Source organism: Mugil cephalus, chromosome 9 (assembly GCF_022458985.1).
Source record: "Mugil cephalus isolate CIBA_MC_2020 chromosome 9, CIBA_Mcephalus_1.1, whole genome shotgun sequence".
Lineage (NCBI taxonomy): Eukaryota > Metazoa > Chordata > Actinopteri > Mugiliformes > Mugilidae > Mugil > Mugil cephalus.
The window spans coordinates 666,138-684,986 of NC_061778.1; the positions used below are offsets into that span (position 1 = coordinate 666,138).

The 18,849-nt window shown below is 45.4% G+C and overlaps 2 protein-coding genes across 2 annotated transcripts in view; both read left to right on the forward strand.

The window, feature by feature from the left end:
* The first annotated feature begins 1,130 nt into the window (after positions 1-1,130).
* On the forward strand, positions 1,131-10,482 carry LOC125013955 (nucleotidyltransferase MB21D2). Its single transcript, XM_047594922.1, has 2 exons — positions 1,131-1,854; positions 4,980-10,482. Exons 1-2 carry the CDS (start codon positions 1,410-1,412, stop codon positions 6,242-6,244), a joined length of 1,710 nt encoding a protein of 569 aa, XP_047450878.1. The 5' UTR covers positions 1,131-1,409; the 3' UTR covers positions 6,245-10,482.
* A 2,722-nt stretch (positions 10,483-13,204) lies between these two features.
* LOC125013838 (fibroblast growth factor 12-like) overlaps positions 13,205-18,849 on the forward strand; it is a 32,130-nt gene continuing 26,485 nt past the window's right edge. The window contains exon 1 of the mRNA XM_047594742.1: positions 13,205-13,617. Within this exon, the coding sequence (XP_047450698.1) occupies positions 13,587-13,617 (31 nt within the window). The 5' untranslated portion in view covers positions 13,205-13,586. The remainder of the gene's footprint in view (positions 13,618-18,849) is intronic.

The following is an 18,849-nucleotide window of genomic DNA, read 5'->3' on the forward strand; positions in this document are numbered from 1 at the left end:
TGTGTTTGATCCAGATCAGATGGATAAAGAAATGGATGATGGCGAAAGAAAAAAACCTGCTTTTAAAGGTTTAAACCAACGGATGCAGGAAATGCTAGAGGCATTAATCTCAAATGTGTCTTAAAGCACGCAGAGTTCATTTGTTCATCCTATGATTATAAAAAGTTTTATAATTACTATAATTATAAAACCTATCTCTAAGTCTTTAAATTGTAGATAAACCTTCTAAATGAGTGAATAAATGAGTTAATGTTGAAGCAGTGTCAGTAAGCTGGTGATAAACTGGACCGGACTGAAACATGTTTCCATTATTTAGTTTAGCCCCAAGACAGTCAACATTCAATCAACACAAAACAGTAAAGAGACAAAGGAACCGAAGTGGATAAAAGTTGTTTAATACTTTACGACACACAATAAAACATGGAAATAGTGAAGTCTCATAAATGAAATAAACGACACATTCACTCAAACTGAACTTTATAGAGCAACCACAGAGACGGCAGATAGCCAGCAGCTAACGAATTTCCTCTAAGGATTAATACGGGATTCTGAGCTAAGCTAACAGAGAAGCTAACAGAGTTAGCTCCGAGCGGCGGAGCTCCGCTCCTCTTTCAGCCGGAGAAAGCTGCTCCTCTGCGGCTGTGGATAATAATCTGTGTCCTCTTTATGGAGCTCTGTCTTCTGATGGATCTGAGCAAGACGGACTCCATGTTGGACCCAAGCGACCCCAAAGAGTCGATCACTTCCGGGTCACTCAGCAGCAGCGCCAACCGCGAACAACACGAACCGGAACATCCAGTCAAGGATTTCACAGTAAAACATAGACGTACAAGTTAACAATATATATACGTATTAATCAGGATTTTCCCCAACACATTAAATGAAATTAAGTTATAGTAAAATTCCTTGTATATACACACACACAAGGAAAAAACAGAAAGGCAAAAAATGATAAAAAAAAAAAAAAACTACTTAAGAGTTAAAGCATCTGTATCAAAAACCAGTATTGAACTGATGAAAAGGGGTTAAATTGTTTCTGTAACCTTTTAGGGCAAGAGTGTAAAGTTACACATTTGTTGTTATTCCTTAATTTTTATTCAATTAAACAAACAAACTAATTTTAGTTCAGAGGCCACAACAACGGACACATCAGCATATTAACCTATAAATAACGACAACTAAAAATGTTTCCCCTTGTTTTAGTGCAAAAAGCATCATGAAAGTGTTTATCTTTAATGAACTGAACTATTACAAAGCATGTAATGAACATCTGGACATTTCTAAACAAAAAAAAAGTGTAATTTCTGTTTAATTCCAGGTGTCAGGGAAAACAAATGAATGTCTTGCTAATTCATCCTCGCATGTAATAGCTCAGTGTGAAGTAAACGGATGAAAACAAATCTTTTTAAATGTACGACGCATTTATTTTGAAGGCGGGAGTGGCGCAGCTGTTTCCGCTGCTTGTGTTTGGTGTGGTCAGACTCGGCTCGGCTCGGCTCGGTTCCGCTCGGTTCGGCTCGGCTCGGCTCGGACCAGTAGCAGCGCTAGTGTCTGGTGTCGGCCGCGTTGAACCTGTTGTGTGTGACCGCGGAGGAAAGATGGCGGCCCCTGCTCTCTCCGCTCGGGCTGGCTCGGTGGGAAGCCTCGGGAACAGCCCCACCATGGCCACCGCAGGACGGCTCCCCCACGGAGGAGGAGGCGGCGTCGGGCCCGAACTCGACTTCAGGTCGGCGGCCCGCATGGAGGACCTGAACCGGCTCATCCAGGAGTTCAGCAAACACGACCAGCGGGAGTACGACGACCAGCGGGCGCTGGAGATCCACACGGCCAAGGACTTCATCTTCTCCATGCTGGGTGAGGACCGCGGACCGAGGGACCGAGGGACCGAGCCCGGTACCGGTACCGGTACCGGTAACCGGTGCGCGGTGCGTCCAGGTGGATGCTGCACTCCACCTGGACCAGTGATGCGTTCAGGTGGATGCTGCAGAACAGGGAGGAGGGAGGGGAAGATAAATGGGAGGAGAAGGGGACAGAACAGGGAGAAGAGGAGGAGGAGGAGGAGGTCCAGCACCTGTGGTGCATTCAGTGTCATGGTTCCCCCTCGTGTTGATGCGTTCAGGTGTTTGTTATTAGTTTATTATTTGATGAGTCAGACACAGAATGAAGGAGGAGGTGGAGGAGGAGGAGGAGGAGGAGGTGCTGGTTTCATGGAGGATCTGTTCTCAGCTTTTATTTCTTCATTGATTCGTCTTCACTCAAGTTTTCCAGTAAATCTGAACCAGAGGGCGAAGCCTAAAGCTCCTCATTCTGGGTCTGTCCCTGAACGCAGCATCTTATACTTCTTACTTCTCCTCTTCATCATCCTCTTCCCCCTGTTTCCCTCATCCTCCTGCTCATTTACTCCTCCTTCTCTTCGTCCTCCTCTTCTTCTTTTTAAAGTCCGTGCTCTGTCTCCGAGTGGCAGGAAGAAGAAGGATGTAATGTCCACATCTTTGTTTTAAACTCATGTTTGTCTTTAAAATGACTGTGTCTTGGTGAACTAGGACCTCACCACCGTAACGAGACACAGCTGGGACGAACATGGTGACGGGGACGGTCTGTTGGATCCAGTGAGGTGTCAGTCTAAATCTAAATCAAATGTAAATCAAATGTAAATCTGAATCTAAATCTGAATCTAAATCTAAATCAAATGTAAATCTAAATCTGAATCTGAATCTAAATCTAAATCTAAATCAAATCTAAATCAAATCTAATCTGAATCTAAATCTAAATCTGAATCTGAACCTAAATCTGAATCAAATGTAAATCTAAATCTAAATCAAATCTAATCTGAACCTAAATCTGAATCTGAATCTAAATCAAATCTAAATCTAAATCAAATCAAAATCAAAATCAAATCTGAATCTGAATCTGAATCTAAACCTAAATCTAAATCAAATCTAAATCTGAATCTAAATCTAAACCTAAATCTAAATCTGAATCTAAATCTGAATCTGAATCTAAATCTGAATCAAATCTAAATCTAAATCAAATCTAAATCTAAATCATATCTAAATCTGAATCTAAATCAAATCTGAATCTAAATCTAAATCAAATCTGAATCTAAATCATATCTGAAGTTGGGGTTTGTTTTGCTGTGACGTGTGGCTAGTATGTGCAAGCTAACTGTTAGCATGGAAGATATTTGTTAAATATTCTAACAGAGATGATGAAGGTTTGGTGCCTTCGTAGATCCAGTCACACTAGAAGAGTGTGAGGGCCACAATACATGAGGAATAAAATGAAACATCATCGTGCACTTTAAGAAAAGAGTCGACCTTTAGAAACGATATCGACCAGAACAACATGTCCTGCAGGAAGTTAGATGAAGTCACGAAACTAGACTTGGGACAATGGGAGAATATTAAAGACACTATTTATTTATTGATTGATTTATTCCATCTGGCACCAGTGAGGCCTCCTCTTCAAGATGCTGTGGTTTCTCCTCGGGAACAGTCTCTGCTTCAGGTTCAGTCTCTTTAAAGTCCTGGTACTGAAGACTAGACTGTGTTTGGAGCTAAAGGAGAAAGGATTTGTTTGGTTCTGAAGCCCGGTCCCAGGTCTAGTTTCACCGCTTCATCTAACAGCCTGAAACAGCCTCGTGATGAGGTTGTTATCGTCCCAGAAGCTCGATGATTTCATTGAAGTGCATGATGAAAAGAAATGTGTTGGGAGGTTCCAGTCCTCTTCGGTGTAGATCAGATGTTTGTTGTGGACCAACGTTAAGGCTGGTCTGACTAAGTGTTGACTGACACATTAAAAGGTTGAATCCTGGGGTTAAACCTTTGTAACTTTGAGCGATTTAAAACGAGAGTCCTGAGGTGGAAACGCCTGCGTCCTCTCGACTCCACCATCGGGAATTCAGCCAGGAACAGAGCACGAGTTCAACAGAGCTGAAAAAACCCGTCCAGACAGATTCAGTCCAGTGGCCGAGGGTGAACTCAAAGATCCGTCCGGTCTGACTCAGATTCTACAAAAACAAGAGAGAAGAAGAAAGGTTCCAGAGAAAAACAACAGTACAGCTGATGTGGTGGCGAAGCATCACGTGACCTGGTTCAGGTTCTAGAAGTAAAAAAGTTTTATAGATGCAGAAAATAAAACCTGTTCAGTGGAGGACGGTTGTTGGGAACTTATTCTGGTCCAGTGAAGATCTGCAGAACCAATTAGACCTGATTCTTTATGAACTTGATCTCTTTTTAACTTCAGACCTTTAGTTCGCCGACCAAATAAAACCCCAGAAAAGAAAGAAAAGTTATCTCGCTGTAAAGTAACGAGCTTTGATGTTTGAAGTGTTAGAAGAGTGTTGGAAAGCTAAACGCTGCTAATTCATGCTAAAACCACTTAGAGCGAAACGTTACTGAAAATCTACCTGGTTTAGTTTTAGACCGCTGGGAAGCATGCTATGCTATGCTAGCTATTATCATCTGCTCTAAAGAGACGTCTAAAAACTGTTCAGTGGAGGAAAATCATTGGTTCTGGTTCTGGTTCAGTGAAGACCCAGTGATGCTGGACACTAAGAATTTCATCTCATTTTAATTTTAAAGCCATTTTTAAACAGTCACTTGGTGTTTTCGTGTAAAAAGAGAAATCTAATTCTGTGTCTTTATCTGAGACGACCAACTCTGCTCCATGGAAACATTCGGCTTCGTCAGTTTTTATCCACAAACACAAAATTCTGCGATTCACTTTGAAGAGCCAACACGTCTCTACACAAACCACTTTTGGGTCGTGACCCACCAGTTGAGAATTACTGCTGTAGAGAGTCTTTGTTGAGTTCTCGTCTGTAAGATTCTCCAAAGGGACTTGGTCTGAAGTGGGCTGATCCCTGTGAGGAGGAGGTTTTGAGCCAAAGAGACGCTTCACTTCTCACTTCTCTGTGTTGATATTAAATCTGATCCAGCTCCAGGTGTCTAACCCGTGACTCCTCCTCTGTGTCTCAGGAATGGTCCAGAAGCTGGACCAGAAGCTGCCGGTGGCCAACGAGTACCTGCTCCTGTCTGGAGGCGTCCGTGAGGGTGTGGTGGACATGGATCTGGATGAGCTGAGCGTCTACGCCCGCGGCACCGACTACGACATGGACTTCACCCTGTTGGTCCCGGCGCTGAAGCTCCACGACCGCAACCAGCCGGTGACCCTGGACATGAGGCACTCGGCCCTGGGCCACTCCTGGCTCAGCCTCCGCCTCTTCGACGAAGGAACCATCAACAAGTGGAAGGACTGCTGCACCATCGTGGACCACATCAATGGCACCACCAACTACTTCTTCTCCCCAACGCTGGTGGCCGACTGGTTCTACCAGTCCATCTCCCTGGTGCTGCTGGAGGTGCAGAAGAAGCCTCAGAGGGGGATGCCGAGGGTGGAGAAGGTGGAGAGGAACGGCACCATCATCTCGGTCATCCTGGGGGTGGGGAGCAGCCGGATGCTCTACGACATCGTCCCCGTGGTCTCGTTTAAAGGCTGGCCGGCCGTGGCCCAGTCCTGGCTGATGGAGAACCACTTCTGGGACGGGAAGATCACGGAGGAGGAGGTGATCAGCGGCTTCTACCTGGTTCCCGCCTGCTCCTTCAAAGGCCGCAAGGAGAACGAGTGGCGCCTGTCGTTCGCCCGCAGCGAGGTGCAGCTGAAGAAGTGCATCTCGTCCAGCCTGATGCAGGCGTACCAGGCCTGCAAGGCCATCATCATCAAGCTGCTGTCCCGGCCCAAAGCCATCAGCCCCTACCACCTCCGCAGCATCATGCTGTGGGCCTGCGACCGCCTGCCCTCCAACTACCTGGCGCAGGACGACTTCTCCGCCCACTTCCTGCTGGGCCTGATCGACGACCTGCAGCACTGCCTGGTCAACAAGATGTGTCCCAACTACTTCATCCCCCAGTGCAACATGTTGGAGCACCTGTCGGACGAGACCGCCATGCTCCACGCCCGCAAACTCTCCTCGGTGCGCTCCGACCCGGCCGAGCACCTGCGCACCACCATCGAGCACGCCAAGGCCGCCAACAGGCTGACGGTGGAACTGCAGTGGCGAGGCAGCTCCAGCAACTTGCCGTCGCCTCAGTCCGACGCCGGCGGAGAGAATCAGCCCGACGACCGGCTCGCCAAGAAGCTGCAGCAGCTTGTGACCGAGAACCCGGGGAAGTCCATCTCGGTCTTCATCAACCCAGACGACGTCACACGGCCACACTTCCGCATTGACGACAAGTTCTTCTGAGACTGACAAATCTCCTCCTCCTCCTCCTCTTCCTCCTCCTGCTCCTCTTCCTCCTCTTCCTCCTCCTCCTCCTCCTCCTCCTCTTCCTCCTCTTCCTCCTCCTCCTCCTCCACTGAAACCGTTATTTTTTACTTTCTGTTTTCTGCCACAGAGTGAAGTGAGGTGATCGTCTTAATTGTGTCTGCCACAGTTTTTTTATTTTTCTATTCCTCCTCTTTCACTGTGTGCCCTGTGTCTTTACCTGCTGAAGGCCTTTTAAATACACAGCTCAATGGCAGCGGGTTGTTTTCAGAAATGAAGGAAAAGACAAAATCCACCTTAAGACGGAACTGGAATTGAGAAGAATCCCTCGGGTCCTGATTCCGAGTACGTATCAGTGACGTCGCTGCTGCTTCTCAGTGTTTTCTCATAATCATTGACTAACATCTGACTTGTGACCTTTTAACCAACTACCTGACAGGAAAATGGAAAAGTTATGCAGAAAAGATCCAGGTCCAGAGCCTCAGGTGGGTTTGAAAAAGTAAAAGACTGTAATTTAACGGGCTGGAGTCAGTAAAAACGCACCTACAGGTTTTCAAACCCACGTGAACCTGAGAGCCTGGACCTGGGTTTGTTCCCATTGTTCCTGTTCCAGCGCCGGTCGCGCTCCAGACATTTTTCTTTTCTTTACCTAACGACACCATCGGTCACATGGTTCAGATTCATTCAGCGCAGTAAGGAAAGATGTTATGTCTTATTATTGACCTGCTGACGGTTGCTAACCTCGTACAGGTCCATACCTGCAAAACCAAACTGTGCTCACATGCTAGCCATTAGCATGCTAATTAGCATTAGCATCATTGCTGAGTTCTAGTGTGGAACACGACTCCCAGACTCTCGTTGTCGTGCTGCTGTTTCTTTGCATCTGTTCTGTTTTCTGCTCCTGCTGTGGTTTAGTTTTTCCGAGGTTCCGACTCTTTTGACGTTGGAGCTTCAGGTCGTTTCCCTGGAGATGAATGTAAACGCTGCTTCTCTAACCCACGTTTTACCCTCTGCTGGAGCAGCAGCAGCTCAGAGTCGGTCCGGGAGTCTCAGAGTTGAGTCTTAAGGTGGATTTTGTCTCTCTGAGGAATGTCTTATCCCCGCCCGGGGACGATGGTACTAACGTCTTAGACGCTAACTGTAAATAGAAGACTGAAGTCTGAAGTGTGTAGAGACAGACTGACGCTGATTCGTGGACTACTTTTCGTCTAATTTTGCACAGAATGTAAGAAAAAAAAAAAGGAAAAACACTTGTCCTCTGGACGGGGGACACGGTGTCCTCCAGGTCTCTAACGATGTATCATATCAGTGAACAGGTGACACTTTACCTGATGGTCATACTGCACATTTTAAAGCTGTGGAGCTGCAGCCTGAACACGACCGAGTTTAAAGCCCCAGCACAGAACTCCTGTCCAATCAGTTTGTTCCTTTACGCTTTTTATAAGGTTAGTTTTTAGTTTTTAACATGAAAACACGGAGCTGCAGCGACTGTTGAGGAATCAGTTCAGTTCTTTTAATATCTAAAGGGTTTTTTACTCTTTTCTTTCTGTGGACGGTGCAAACAAAATAATATATAACAGAAGTTTAAACAAAAGGTTTCACAGCTGGAATATAAATTCTCCATCTGTGGAACCAGAGACAGTTCTCAGTAATCAGAGTAAATGAGTCATCGAGTCATTGAACCACGTTACCAGCTCTGATCCAAACGGTCAAAGTCTGATCTCATCCAGCGGTTTCTCTTTATTGTTTCCTAGACTATAGATTCATTACTATGAAGGAACAAACCAGAATATATTTCAGACTTTAGCTTCAGTCATTTCCATTAAAAGATGTTTTTGACTTGGGAACCTTCATAGTTGATCCTAAGAACCAGAGCTGAGACCAGGTCATGTAGAAGATGTGTCGGTGGTGGTCAGAACCGAAGGATGCTCCTCAGAGACCATCAGAACTGGTCCATGGTTCTCTACTGATGTTCTGATCATTATTATGACAAGAACCACAGTCCATCAGTACTTTACGACGTAGAGCTCAGTCATCCTGGAGAATATCAAGAAAGTTTCCTCATGAAATGCTCCAAGGAACCCGTCTCTGATGAGGAAACAAAGATGGAGAGTTAAAAACTCAGAGGAGCCACTGGATGAGAACGTTTCAACTCGTCTGTTTCTGCTTCCAAACGAGAACCGTTCAAACTTTTAAAGTCGGAGAACGTGACCTCAGCTCGGCTCTGATTCACCGACCGATCGCTGCAGCTCTTCCACTTCTTTTTACTGGCTGCGTGGAAACAGCCAATCAGATCCATGTATGTTAATGAGCCGCCGCCTCCTCACACTCAGGTTAACGTGCTGCATTATGACCACGGTGGGTAAAGTGTCCCAGAATGTGACTTCACCTCCTTTAGCTCGACACGTGTCACATGTGTTTATTCAACCTGATGATGATGATGATGATGATTTTTCCAGCTGCTTCTCTCTGACTCGGCTTCACCTCAACCAGCTCACGATGTCACCGTTAAACTCTGTGACGGGTTTTTATCGTCTTAACAAACTCAAACCATGAACGGGTTCAGACCACAGCATGTTCATCGGCTTTGTTCCTGAAACCTCCTCTAGGTCCGTCTGTCTCCCTGTAGCAGACGTCCACAGCTTGGACTGCAGCGCCACTATGTGGTCAGTGTAATACTGTACCAGCTGCTGTCTCTGATGGACCTCTACCTACCACTGGACCAGAACCAGGGACACATGGAGACATGATACAGATTTAGGAATGCGATGGATTTTTTTGTTTTAGAGGCTCAGATTAGACCTGAACCCTGAGAGTTTCTGGTTCTCAGAGGAACCAGGTCACTGAGGACCAGAAACTCCCCCCACCACTAATTAATGGATCTTAGTCTGGGAAGTTATTGACATTTGTTCATCTGAGAAATGAGGCTTTTACTAAACAGTCTGAGCTCTGATTGGACCACTGATGAAAAGGGGTGGGGCTTAGTTTGTTCAGATGGTCCAGAGCTGGTTGAGTCCAGATGAAGGCGACTCAGTCCCTGTTTATTTTTGTCTTTGTGTTTTTAAAGTCTCAAACATTTCCAGAAAAGAAGAAGAAGAAGGAGGAAGCTGGAAACCGTTCTCCTGCAGACCTCTGACGGGTCGTCTTATCTCCATGTCCTCATCCTCAAGTGCAATTAGTGAAAATACAGACAAACAAACACACATGTCGACATCACGTAGCATCAGACACTGAACCCACAATGAAACACTTTAACTCCCACAAACCGACACTAACTCACTCACACCATCAAAGTGCCGCACACTCCTGCTCGGTGGAAATGTTGATCAGTGTAAACCTCCGACCTTACTCCTCTCTGCTCCGTCAGAACCTCTCGACTGTGACCGTTCAGTTCCTCCGTATCCGCGCTGCTTTATTCTGATGATGGATTTATTTCTTTATGCAATGTTGACTCGTATGGTTCAACCCTTCAGACGGCAGCTCCTCCCTGGGGGCGACGAACAAAAGAGGGTCCTGAGCAGAGCCCTGAGGAACTCCACTCAGATTTGGACCTGAACAACTAATGTGAACTAATCTGAGCGTTTAACGTCCTGAGATGAAAACGCTTCCTAACGTCTTGTAGCTGTGATAGATGTGACTGATGGAGATGAATTAAGAAGAATAGTTCCTTAGAGTACCCTCCAGCCAATCAGATAACCTGTTCACTATGTTAAGCCCCGCCCACATGATTTGATTGGTCCAGCAGATCTTTGCTGGAACAGAATCAGACCAGAACCACATAAACTTTACTAAGTGTTTGGCTGCTGAAGAACTCTCATTGATTCTATTTGCACAGAGATCCAAACTTTTCTTTATTTTTTAAATTAATTTGCAAACGTTATTCATTTGTGTGCAAAAAATGTTGCACAAGTTTCATCTTTTTTGTCCTGTTTGCAGATTAAAATGTCTCGTGCAGCATAAAATAATGAGTCTCAGATGTGACGAGAGAAAAGAAACAGTTCAGCTCATTCACACCGAGAATTATCTCAGACAGGAAACATTTAGAAACTTCAAATCTGCTTCTTCATAGATTTATTCTTGAAACAGTTTCCTCTTGTTGCCACCGGGGGGCGCTGCCATCTGACCGGCGGCCGTTTGTACAAACACAGCGACTCTATCTCCTCCTGTGACGTGGAACCACTGTTGTAAATAACACTTGATAAAATAAGACAAACTCCGTTTGCTTCCTGTTCCCTGTCTACGGATGGATGGATGGATGGATGGATGGATGGATGGATGGATGGATGGATGGATGGATGGATGATAAATAGATGGATGGATGATAAATGGATGGATGATAGAACAGAAAAGCCAATCAAGACAGTTGTAAGAAATAAAAACAAACATTAAAATGCCTGATAAAAACAAGGAAAATAAAAGCATGAATAATGAATTCATGAATGAATAAAAACACCTTTAACATATGTCCACAGAAACACATTTGAGGTTATTTCCCAAAGGTTTAGATTCTCAGGTGAACTGGTCCAGAGTTTAGGTTCATAATAAACTAATCCTGACTCACGACTTTAGGCTGAAACCAAAGAATTCACAATAACGACCAAACTGAAAAACACACAGACACAAGAAGCTGCAGAATTCAGATGAAGAATGTTTTAAAAGTGCAGCGTGTAAAAAACATCCAGGTCAGTGAATAACGAGACGGAGCTGAAAGAAAAATGAGAAACGACTAGAAAAGGTGAAGCTGTGAGGATGAAGTTCATACAGTCACTGGACCTGTGGGCTGAGGTCAGAGTTTTATAAAGGAACCAGAACCAATGGATCAGTCTGAGGGTGAAGAACATTTATTAAGGTCCAAACAGGTCCAAAGGTGGGAACAACAAACGAGTTAGCCCCGATTAGCCCACCTGGGCTCCGCCTACCTGGGCTCCGCCTACCAGCCAGGTACCTGAAAGACAAAGAGCAAAGAGAGTGGATTCAAACCAACCAGGGTAAATGTGATCCAGCTCCCTGGTTCTGGTTCTGGTTCTGGTTCTGACCTCGGCCCAGAGTTTAGTTGATTCAAGGATTCAGGGATTTTTATTTGTCATTTGTCACCAAACAGAAGCATGAGATGGAACAAAATGATGATTCCAGGTCCTGGATCATTTCCCATAATTAACTATAATTTATAAAACTAAATAGAACCAATATAGATAAAGAATGAAAGAAAGTGATGAATAATAAAATAAATAAAACAGCAACATAGCAGCATAAACCAGAGTCTGGTGATATATTATATCTGATTTTCCCACAGTCTGAGTTCACCTCAAATGCACCCTCCTCCTCCTCCTCCTCCTCCTCCTGCTCTGCCTCCTCCTGCTCCTCCTCCTCCTCCTCCTGCTCCTCCTCCTCCTCCTCCTGCTCCTCCTCCTGCTCCTCCTGCTCTGCCTCCTGTCGTCTCAGCACCTGTCCTCCACCTGTCCTCCACCTGTCCTGCGTCTCTGCTTCCCTTTGGGTTTTTCCTTTGTGCTCAGCTCTTCTTGTTGCCGTGCCAACAGGAAACCATCCATCAGCCTCCAAATAGAAACACAAACATATGCTGTGAATGTAACGGTAAAAATGAGCAGAGACCGAACACAAAGTCCAGACCTGCTCTCACACCCTGAAGCTAAAGCCGCTGAGCTAACGCACCACATGCTAATCACGCAACAAACAACTTCACTCCCTGAAAATAAACATAACATAAAACAACCACTTAGATGAGAAATTAAGATGAATAATGCAAATGACAGCATCAGTCAGCACAGTTCAATGACAATAGAATAATATGAATGAATGAAATACACAGTGTGAGAGGAGGCGAGTGGACTCATGTGTTCAGTGTTAGAAGGAAACTAACATCCTCCAACCAGTGAGTGTCTGGTTTATTCAGGAATCATCTGGAAATGAAGATGTTTCATCTGAGGAGCTTGTTCAGATCCAGGAGACCGGAGGAAGTTTAAAGGGACAGAAACTCTGGGGGTCATGATCAGGCCCAGGATCCAGGATCCAGGATCCAGGTGTGAACGGGGACAGAAGTCCAGACTGAACTGGATCAGATCTCAGTCTGACATGGACCGACTCCTTTACTCCTCTGTCAGACCATCTGGTCCTGATCAGACTCTGGAGGAACAGCATTCAGTTCCTGATCTCGTGGACTTTAAAGACGCTGATAGAATCTTCCTGTCCAGTAGGTGGCGATAACTCACGTATATAACTGTATGTAAATATGGACGATACGTCTCCTCTTCCTCCCATTGGTCAAACTGACTCTGTTTTCCCGTGGATATTGATCAGTACAGTCTGAGGGCGGAGCCATGATATTGATGCCTCGCCCACACGTCCTCCAGACTCACCGGTGTTTTAGTTGAATTAATCCTACGCTCTGCTCCATCTCCACCAGCTACACAGAAATGTTGGATTATACACTGGAGTCATTTTTAAAAAGAGTTTTTACAGCTCTCATGGTCTTTACAGATGGTTGGCATGGCAACTGGTGGTCGCCATGATGTCACATCCTGTTTCTATAGCGTCCAATAACGAACTAAAACCAAAATTATCCAAAGAAACTGACACTTGAACATTTATCATTATTCCTGAAACCACTGAAACCATCGTTGATAAAAAAGTGTTTGATGTGTATTTCCGTGTTTCAGTTAGGCCCAAGCCCCGCCCACTCATATGGAGTGGGCGGGGCTTGTGACCTATACCGCAACCTCCAGCCACCAGGGGGAGCTCTAGCTTTAGTATCCGGTCTATGGATACGTAGCATTAGCATGATAGCCTAGTTAATTAGCCTGATTAAATAAACCACTGAATATGTCGTCTTTATTTCAAGCTGATGCGCATGTGCAGTGAGGGCGTGGCTTAGTCCTGGAGAAGAAAGTCGGTGCGGAGTAGTAGTAGGCAACTCTTCCTCCTCCTCCTCCTCCTCCTCATCATCATCATCATCACGTCAACTTAAAAAACACCTCTGGTGGTGACGTCACTCCTGGCTCGAGCTGCAGCAACACGGCGCGAGCGAGAGAGAGAGAGAGAGAGAGCGCAGAGCGCGCACAGGTGAACGCACGAGCCTCGACGTCCGCAGCAGGAAGGAATAAACGAAGAAGAAGAAAGAGAAGAAGAAGAAGAGGAAGAAGAAGAAGAGGGTGGAGGATTCCAGAGAAGACTCCGCGGTTTGTTTTTCTTCCTCCTCTTCATCATCCTCGGGGATCGATCTTCTTCACTGAGGAAAACGCTGCGTGAAAACAGCTGAGAGAGGAAAGAAAGAAGGAAGGAAGGAAATAAAGAGAAAACAGCAGAGATGATGGAGGGCAAAGAGAAGGCACCGGCAGGTAGGACACGGATGGAGGGATGAAGGATGGAGGGATGATGGGATGGATGATGGGATGGAGGGATGGAGGGGTGGAGGGTGCTGCAGTATCCCGCAGCTCTCATCCTGAATGCAGCTCTAAGGTGTGGTTATTATGGGATGGAGGAGAGGACTGATGCAGCAAAATATACAGAGATGGACAGACAGGTGGGGGTGGACAGATGGACAGTAAATGGACAAAAGAGACTGACAGGAGACATGGACGAGGAGGTAAAGAAGCAGGACGCGGGTTAAGAGACAGACATGAAGACATGGAGACAGACATGTAGGGGTGGACAGAAAGACAGGTGAGACAGTAAATGGACAAAAGACAGTAGGAGACGTGGACGAGGAGGTAAAGAAGCAAGACACGACTTAAAAGACAGACAAGAAGACAGAGGGACAGACATGAAGACATGGAGACAGTTTGACTGAAGTGTGGTGCATCCTGGGAGCTGCAGTTCTTTAGTCTCTTGTAGTTGTTGCTGCCTCGAGTCACTGAACGGTGTCAATAGTTCTTCATGTGGACGTGTCTCTAGTCTCCAGTGATGTGGACATGTCTCTACTGGGGTTAATGTGTCTCTAGTGGACATGTCTCATGTCTCGTGTCCAGTGGACGTGTCTCTGCAATCTGACAAACCAGGGCCTTGCTAAGCTTAGCCTAATTAGCCTAAAGCTAATTTATTAGCTGGCTAATTAGATGCAGTATATGACCATTTAAATAATATTTAAACTTCTGGTAAGAGTTGAAGCAATGTGGGCGTGGCTTAAATGGGCTGGGACGTTGAGTGGGCGGGGCCTGTCCACAGAGACCAGGGAGGCGTTCAGTGTCCACGTGTTTGTTTACAACCCTCAGATCAGTGTTTGTATTGATTCTGGGACCAGATCCACATAGTTGAGAACGAGACACCGAGACATCGTCCAAACTAGAGAAACCTGAGACGCCCTGGACACACACACACTTTTATATCTCTGTGAGGACCTTCCATCGGATTAAAGGGTTCCTCGTCTTAACATTTACCCTAAAAACTGAACCAAGTCTGAATGAGTTTAACCCTCAAAATGTTGTGAGGCCCAAGAACGTGTCCTCACGACGCTGGTATTCAGGAAGACTTTGGTTCCCACAACCTACTTAAAGCCAGAACACACACACACACACACACACACACACACACACACACACACACTCAGGTGGGGAGTGTTTCAGGTCGATGTGTTTTCGATCTGTCGAGAAAAACCCAAACATCGTCCTATCAGTGTCTCTGTTTACGTCTGTGGGACTGGATTTAGGAACCTGAGACACTCAGTCAATATCTTCACAAACAAACGTGAAACTAAACGCTGCTCAGGCGGCGGCCATTTTGTTGGAGGTGACGTGTACGACTACTGTTACTCTAACGTCCATCATCATGTTAAGCCACGCCCTCAAACAACCTGATTGGTCCAGCAGATCTTTGGAGGAGAATCGGTTCTCCAGATAAACAGCGTTCCTGTTCAGGTGGAATAAATGTGTCGTGTCCTTAGAAGCTGGTTTGTTCTGATCTGAACCAGCTCCATGTTACTGATGAGGAGTCGGGTTTAGATCTGTGTCTTCTTCGCCTCCTTCCTCCAGACTGGTTGTTCTACTCTAAACATTAGATTAGTAGATTATTAGATTATTACAGGTGAGCGAATAGAACGCAGAGTATGTCTTTTATGCTATTTACCCGGAGATGACACATTCTCATGGTGAGGATTGTTGTTCTTGGTAAATCGTGTACGATGAGTTACTGCGTGGACTGATGCTGCTGATGCTAAAGCAGGATAACATTAGCTGTTACATTAACAAGCTAATGACAGTGGTTATTTTAGCACAAATGATGTGACGATAAATTTACCCCTTTACAAGGTTACAACCCTAGACTTTCATTTATCGTAGGACAGAAAATTTTTAACCTTTTTACCTGATGTTCCTGAGTTAAATCCAGATGAATCAATGTCTCATATCTGGTTCTGGTCTCACATCTGGTTCTGGTCTCATATCTGGTTCCTGGTCTCGTATCTGGTTCCTGGTTCCTGGTCTCATATCTGGTTCTGGTCTCATATCTGGTTCCTGGTCTCATATCTGTTTCCTGGTTCCTGGTCTCATATCTGGTTCCTGGTTCCTGGTCTCATATCTGGTTCTGGTCTCATATCTGGTTCTGGTCTCATATCTGGTTCCTGGTCCTTAAACTAGTGTAAACATGTATTTGTCACATTAGAACATCATCAACATCATCACATTAGAAACATTAGGACACTTGTTCTTCTTCATGGTTCCTGATAAACCAGTCAGAGGGGGGACCTTGTAGACCACATTAGACCCTGATTAGACCTGACAATGTTTCCTGGATCTTCTCTGATTGGCTCAATGAAAACCACATGGCACTAAACCTCACTGAGAGGAACCAGGAACCACGTTACCACATATGGTTCCTGGTTCCTGGTCCATGGAGGGTTAAACAAGGTGCCTCATAAAGACTCCACAACGTATCATTTACAGCCTGAAGCTAAACATGGTTGTGAAAGCTGGATTGATGCTAACTGTAGCTCTAGCATAGTTAGCATTCAGTAATTTTTATAGTAAAGTCAGATTCTTTAAGTTCCATGTTGGAAATGTCACCTTGAACACACCAGAAGGTGACTACAGCACAACCCACAGGAAGTTGGAGCTCGTTAGCATGTTAGCTTTTTAGCCTGTTGTTATCTCGTCTGGTGTCTGCAGAGGAATCACTCTTTTACCTCCGTGCGGTGAAAAAAGCCGCTCCACCCACAGAGACGAGGAGTGAGATGGTTTGAAGAGACTGTCTCTGAGTGAAATGATGCATCACTCTGTCAGCGTGGCCTTCCTGCTGTTCAGCAGAGTGGAGGAATGAGTCCCACCGCTTCTCCTCTGCTGCAGATCAATATGTGGAGTTCATTAAGCTCAGAGCTCTGGATCAGGACGTCTGATAAAACCCAGCAGCAAAACTCAGAATCAGTCAGAATCAGTCAGAATCAGACAGAATCAGTCCTGGGAGTAGACAAAGAAACACACAACACAACCTATCAACCTGTTAATGACAACTCCAGAATTTAATATTAAGAAATTAACTTTGGTATTAAAATTAGGGTAATCTGGGCTCATGTCTAGTCCTGGTTCTAGTCCTGGTTCTAGTCCTGGTTCTAGTCCTGGTCTCAGTGTTGTGTTTGTTATGTTGTTATGTTTGACACCTGTGCTGTAGCACAACACAAAGTGAATCCAGTTTGTAGGTTTGAGTCCCACTAGAGTCAAGTTCTTCTGTTTGACATTGTGAAGCTGACGCTATCTTAACTAGCATTAAGCTAACTCTAGCTAGTTGGTTTTTGGGCGGAGTCAATCGATGACAAGATGGCGGCGCCCAGGAGTTAGTTGAAAGCTGTGAATGATGAGAGGTTAACGTCACATTTAGAGGTAAAATATTCAGCTGTCGACTGAACTCTCAACGTTCTGTGACATGGATCTAACCAGGATTTTATGTAAACTGGTCAATAAAACCCTAAATGGACCTTATAAAAACCAGCCCCCCCCCCCCCGTCCTCCCCCAGGATGAGGACCATAAAGAGATGCTGAGCTCAGCATGTTCCCCCTGTTTTATAGCCTCTCGTCTGGATTCCCAGCAGCTCTCTCTGCTTCTAGAAAGGGAACAGGGCGTTGTTCTCTAAGTGAGGAGGCGCCCGTCTATCGGATTATCATCACGTTACACGTCTTAATGTTCAGAGTGGAAAGTTCCACCATCGACCGGCGGAAACAGGACCAGCCTCCGAATCCAGTCTCCGCCTCAAATAACTCTAACAGCACCTGAGATCTGACCTCAGTCTGTGTGTAAATAAGATCAGCAGCGCCACCATGTGGTCAGTAGAATACTGTATCAGCTGCTGCCTCTGATGGATCTCTACCTACCACTGGACCAGAACCAGGGACACATGGATCCAGATTTAGGACCAGATGGAAAGACTCTCGACCTGATAACGTTCTAATTTATTTAGACTTTAGAGAGAAATTAGACCTGGAAGCTTCTTCCATCCTCAGAGGATCTCAGAGGAGTAGGTCTGTTGAGTAGGTGGTCTTTAATAGTGAGTCTGGAGAGTGTGGGTGGGGCATCTACATCGTGGCTCCGCCCTCAGACCGTACTGATCATTCACAAGATGGCCACGCCTGTATCCCTGTGAAAATAGAGCCAAGTGACCAATGAGAGGAAGAGGAGAACCCCCCAGGGTACCATGATGAGATTGAGACAGACCAGATTGGAGCCAGATGATGACTTTCAGTAACGCTCTATTTATTAAGTCTTTAGGAGAAGACTGAGTTTATCCTCAAAGATTCAAATAGGTCTGTTGGTAGGTGACTGTGAGTCCTGGAGAGTGATGGTAGGATCTACATGTGGGAGACCCTTGTTGTCACAATATTATTAAATAGGCGTCCTAAGGAGAGAGACGTGGTGTCCATATTTATATACGGTCTATGGAGGAGACGTGTTTAGTCCATATTTACATACAGTCTATGCTCAGGACTCATCGTGTGTTCACATTAACCGAAGGAATGAGATCAAATGTGTCTCAAACCACCTCCACATGTGGACTGAGACCATCCATGACTCAGCATTTAGTTCCTTCCAGAATCAGGTCAAACATTCAGCGTCCTATTTTCCACATTCTTGATGCAAACTCCACAAACAAGTTTTTCTGGGTGACCTTCAGCCCCGACCAATCACAGAAGCTCCTCTCATCTTCTTTTAAAGCCCCAGACACCAACACACCAACACAACAACACAGCGAGCTGCACTGGAAGGAACTGGGTTAAAAATAGTCCGACCCAGCGTCTGAGCGCAGGAAACAGACTCATCCTCGCCTTCGCCCTGAGATCTCACTAATCACCAAGAAGAAGAAACTCCTCATCGACTTTTTACAGCTTTTGACACAAATTTAACACCAAATTTAGTCTCGTCACCACGGAGACAGAATCAAATGATGTGATCAGATACATGAGTTGACATCCAAGCACTGGTTTAGTCGTACTGGAAATAGAACAGAAGAAAAAGAAGAACAGCACCAATAAATAAATAAATAAATGAATAACTGTGGTGTGGCCCTTTAAGAGTATCGCCATGGAGACTGTGTGAAGGGGCGAGAGACTGTATAATAAGATAGAGAGAGAGAGAGGGAGTCAGCACCTTTC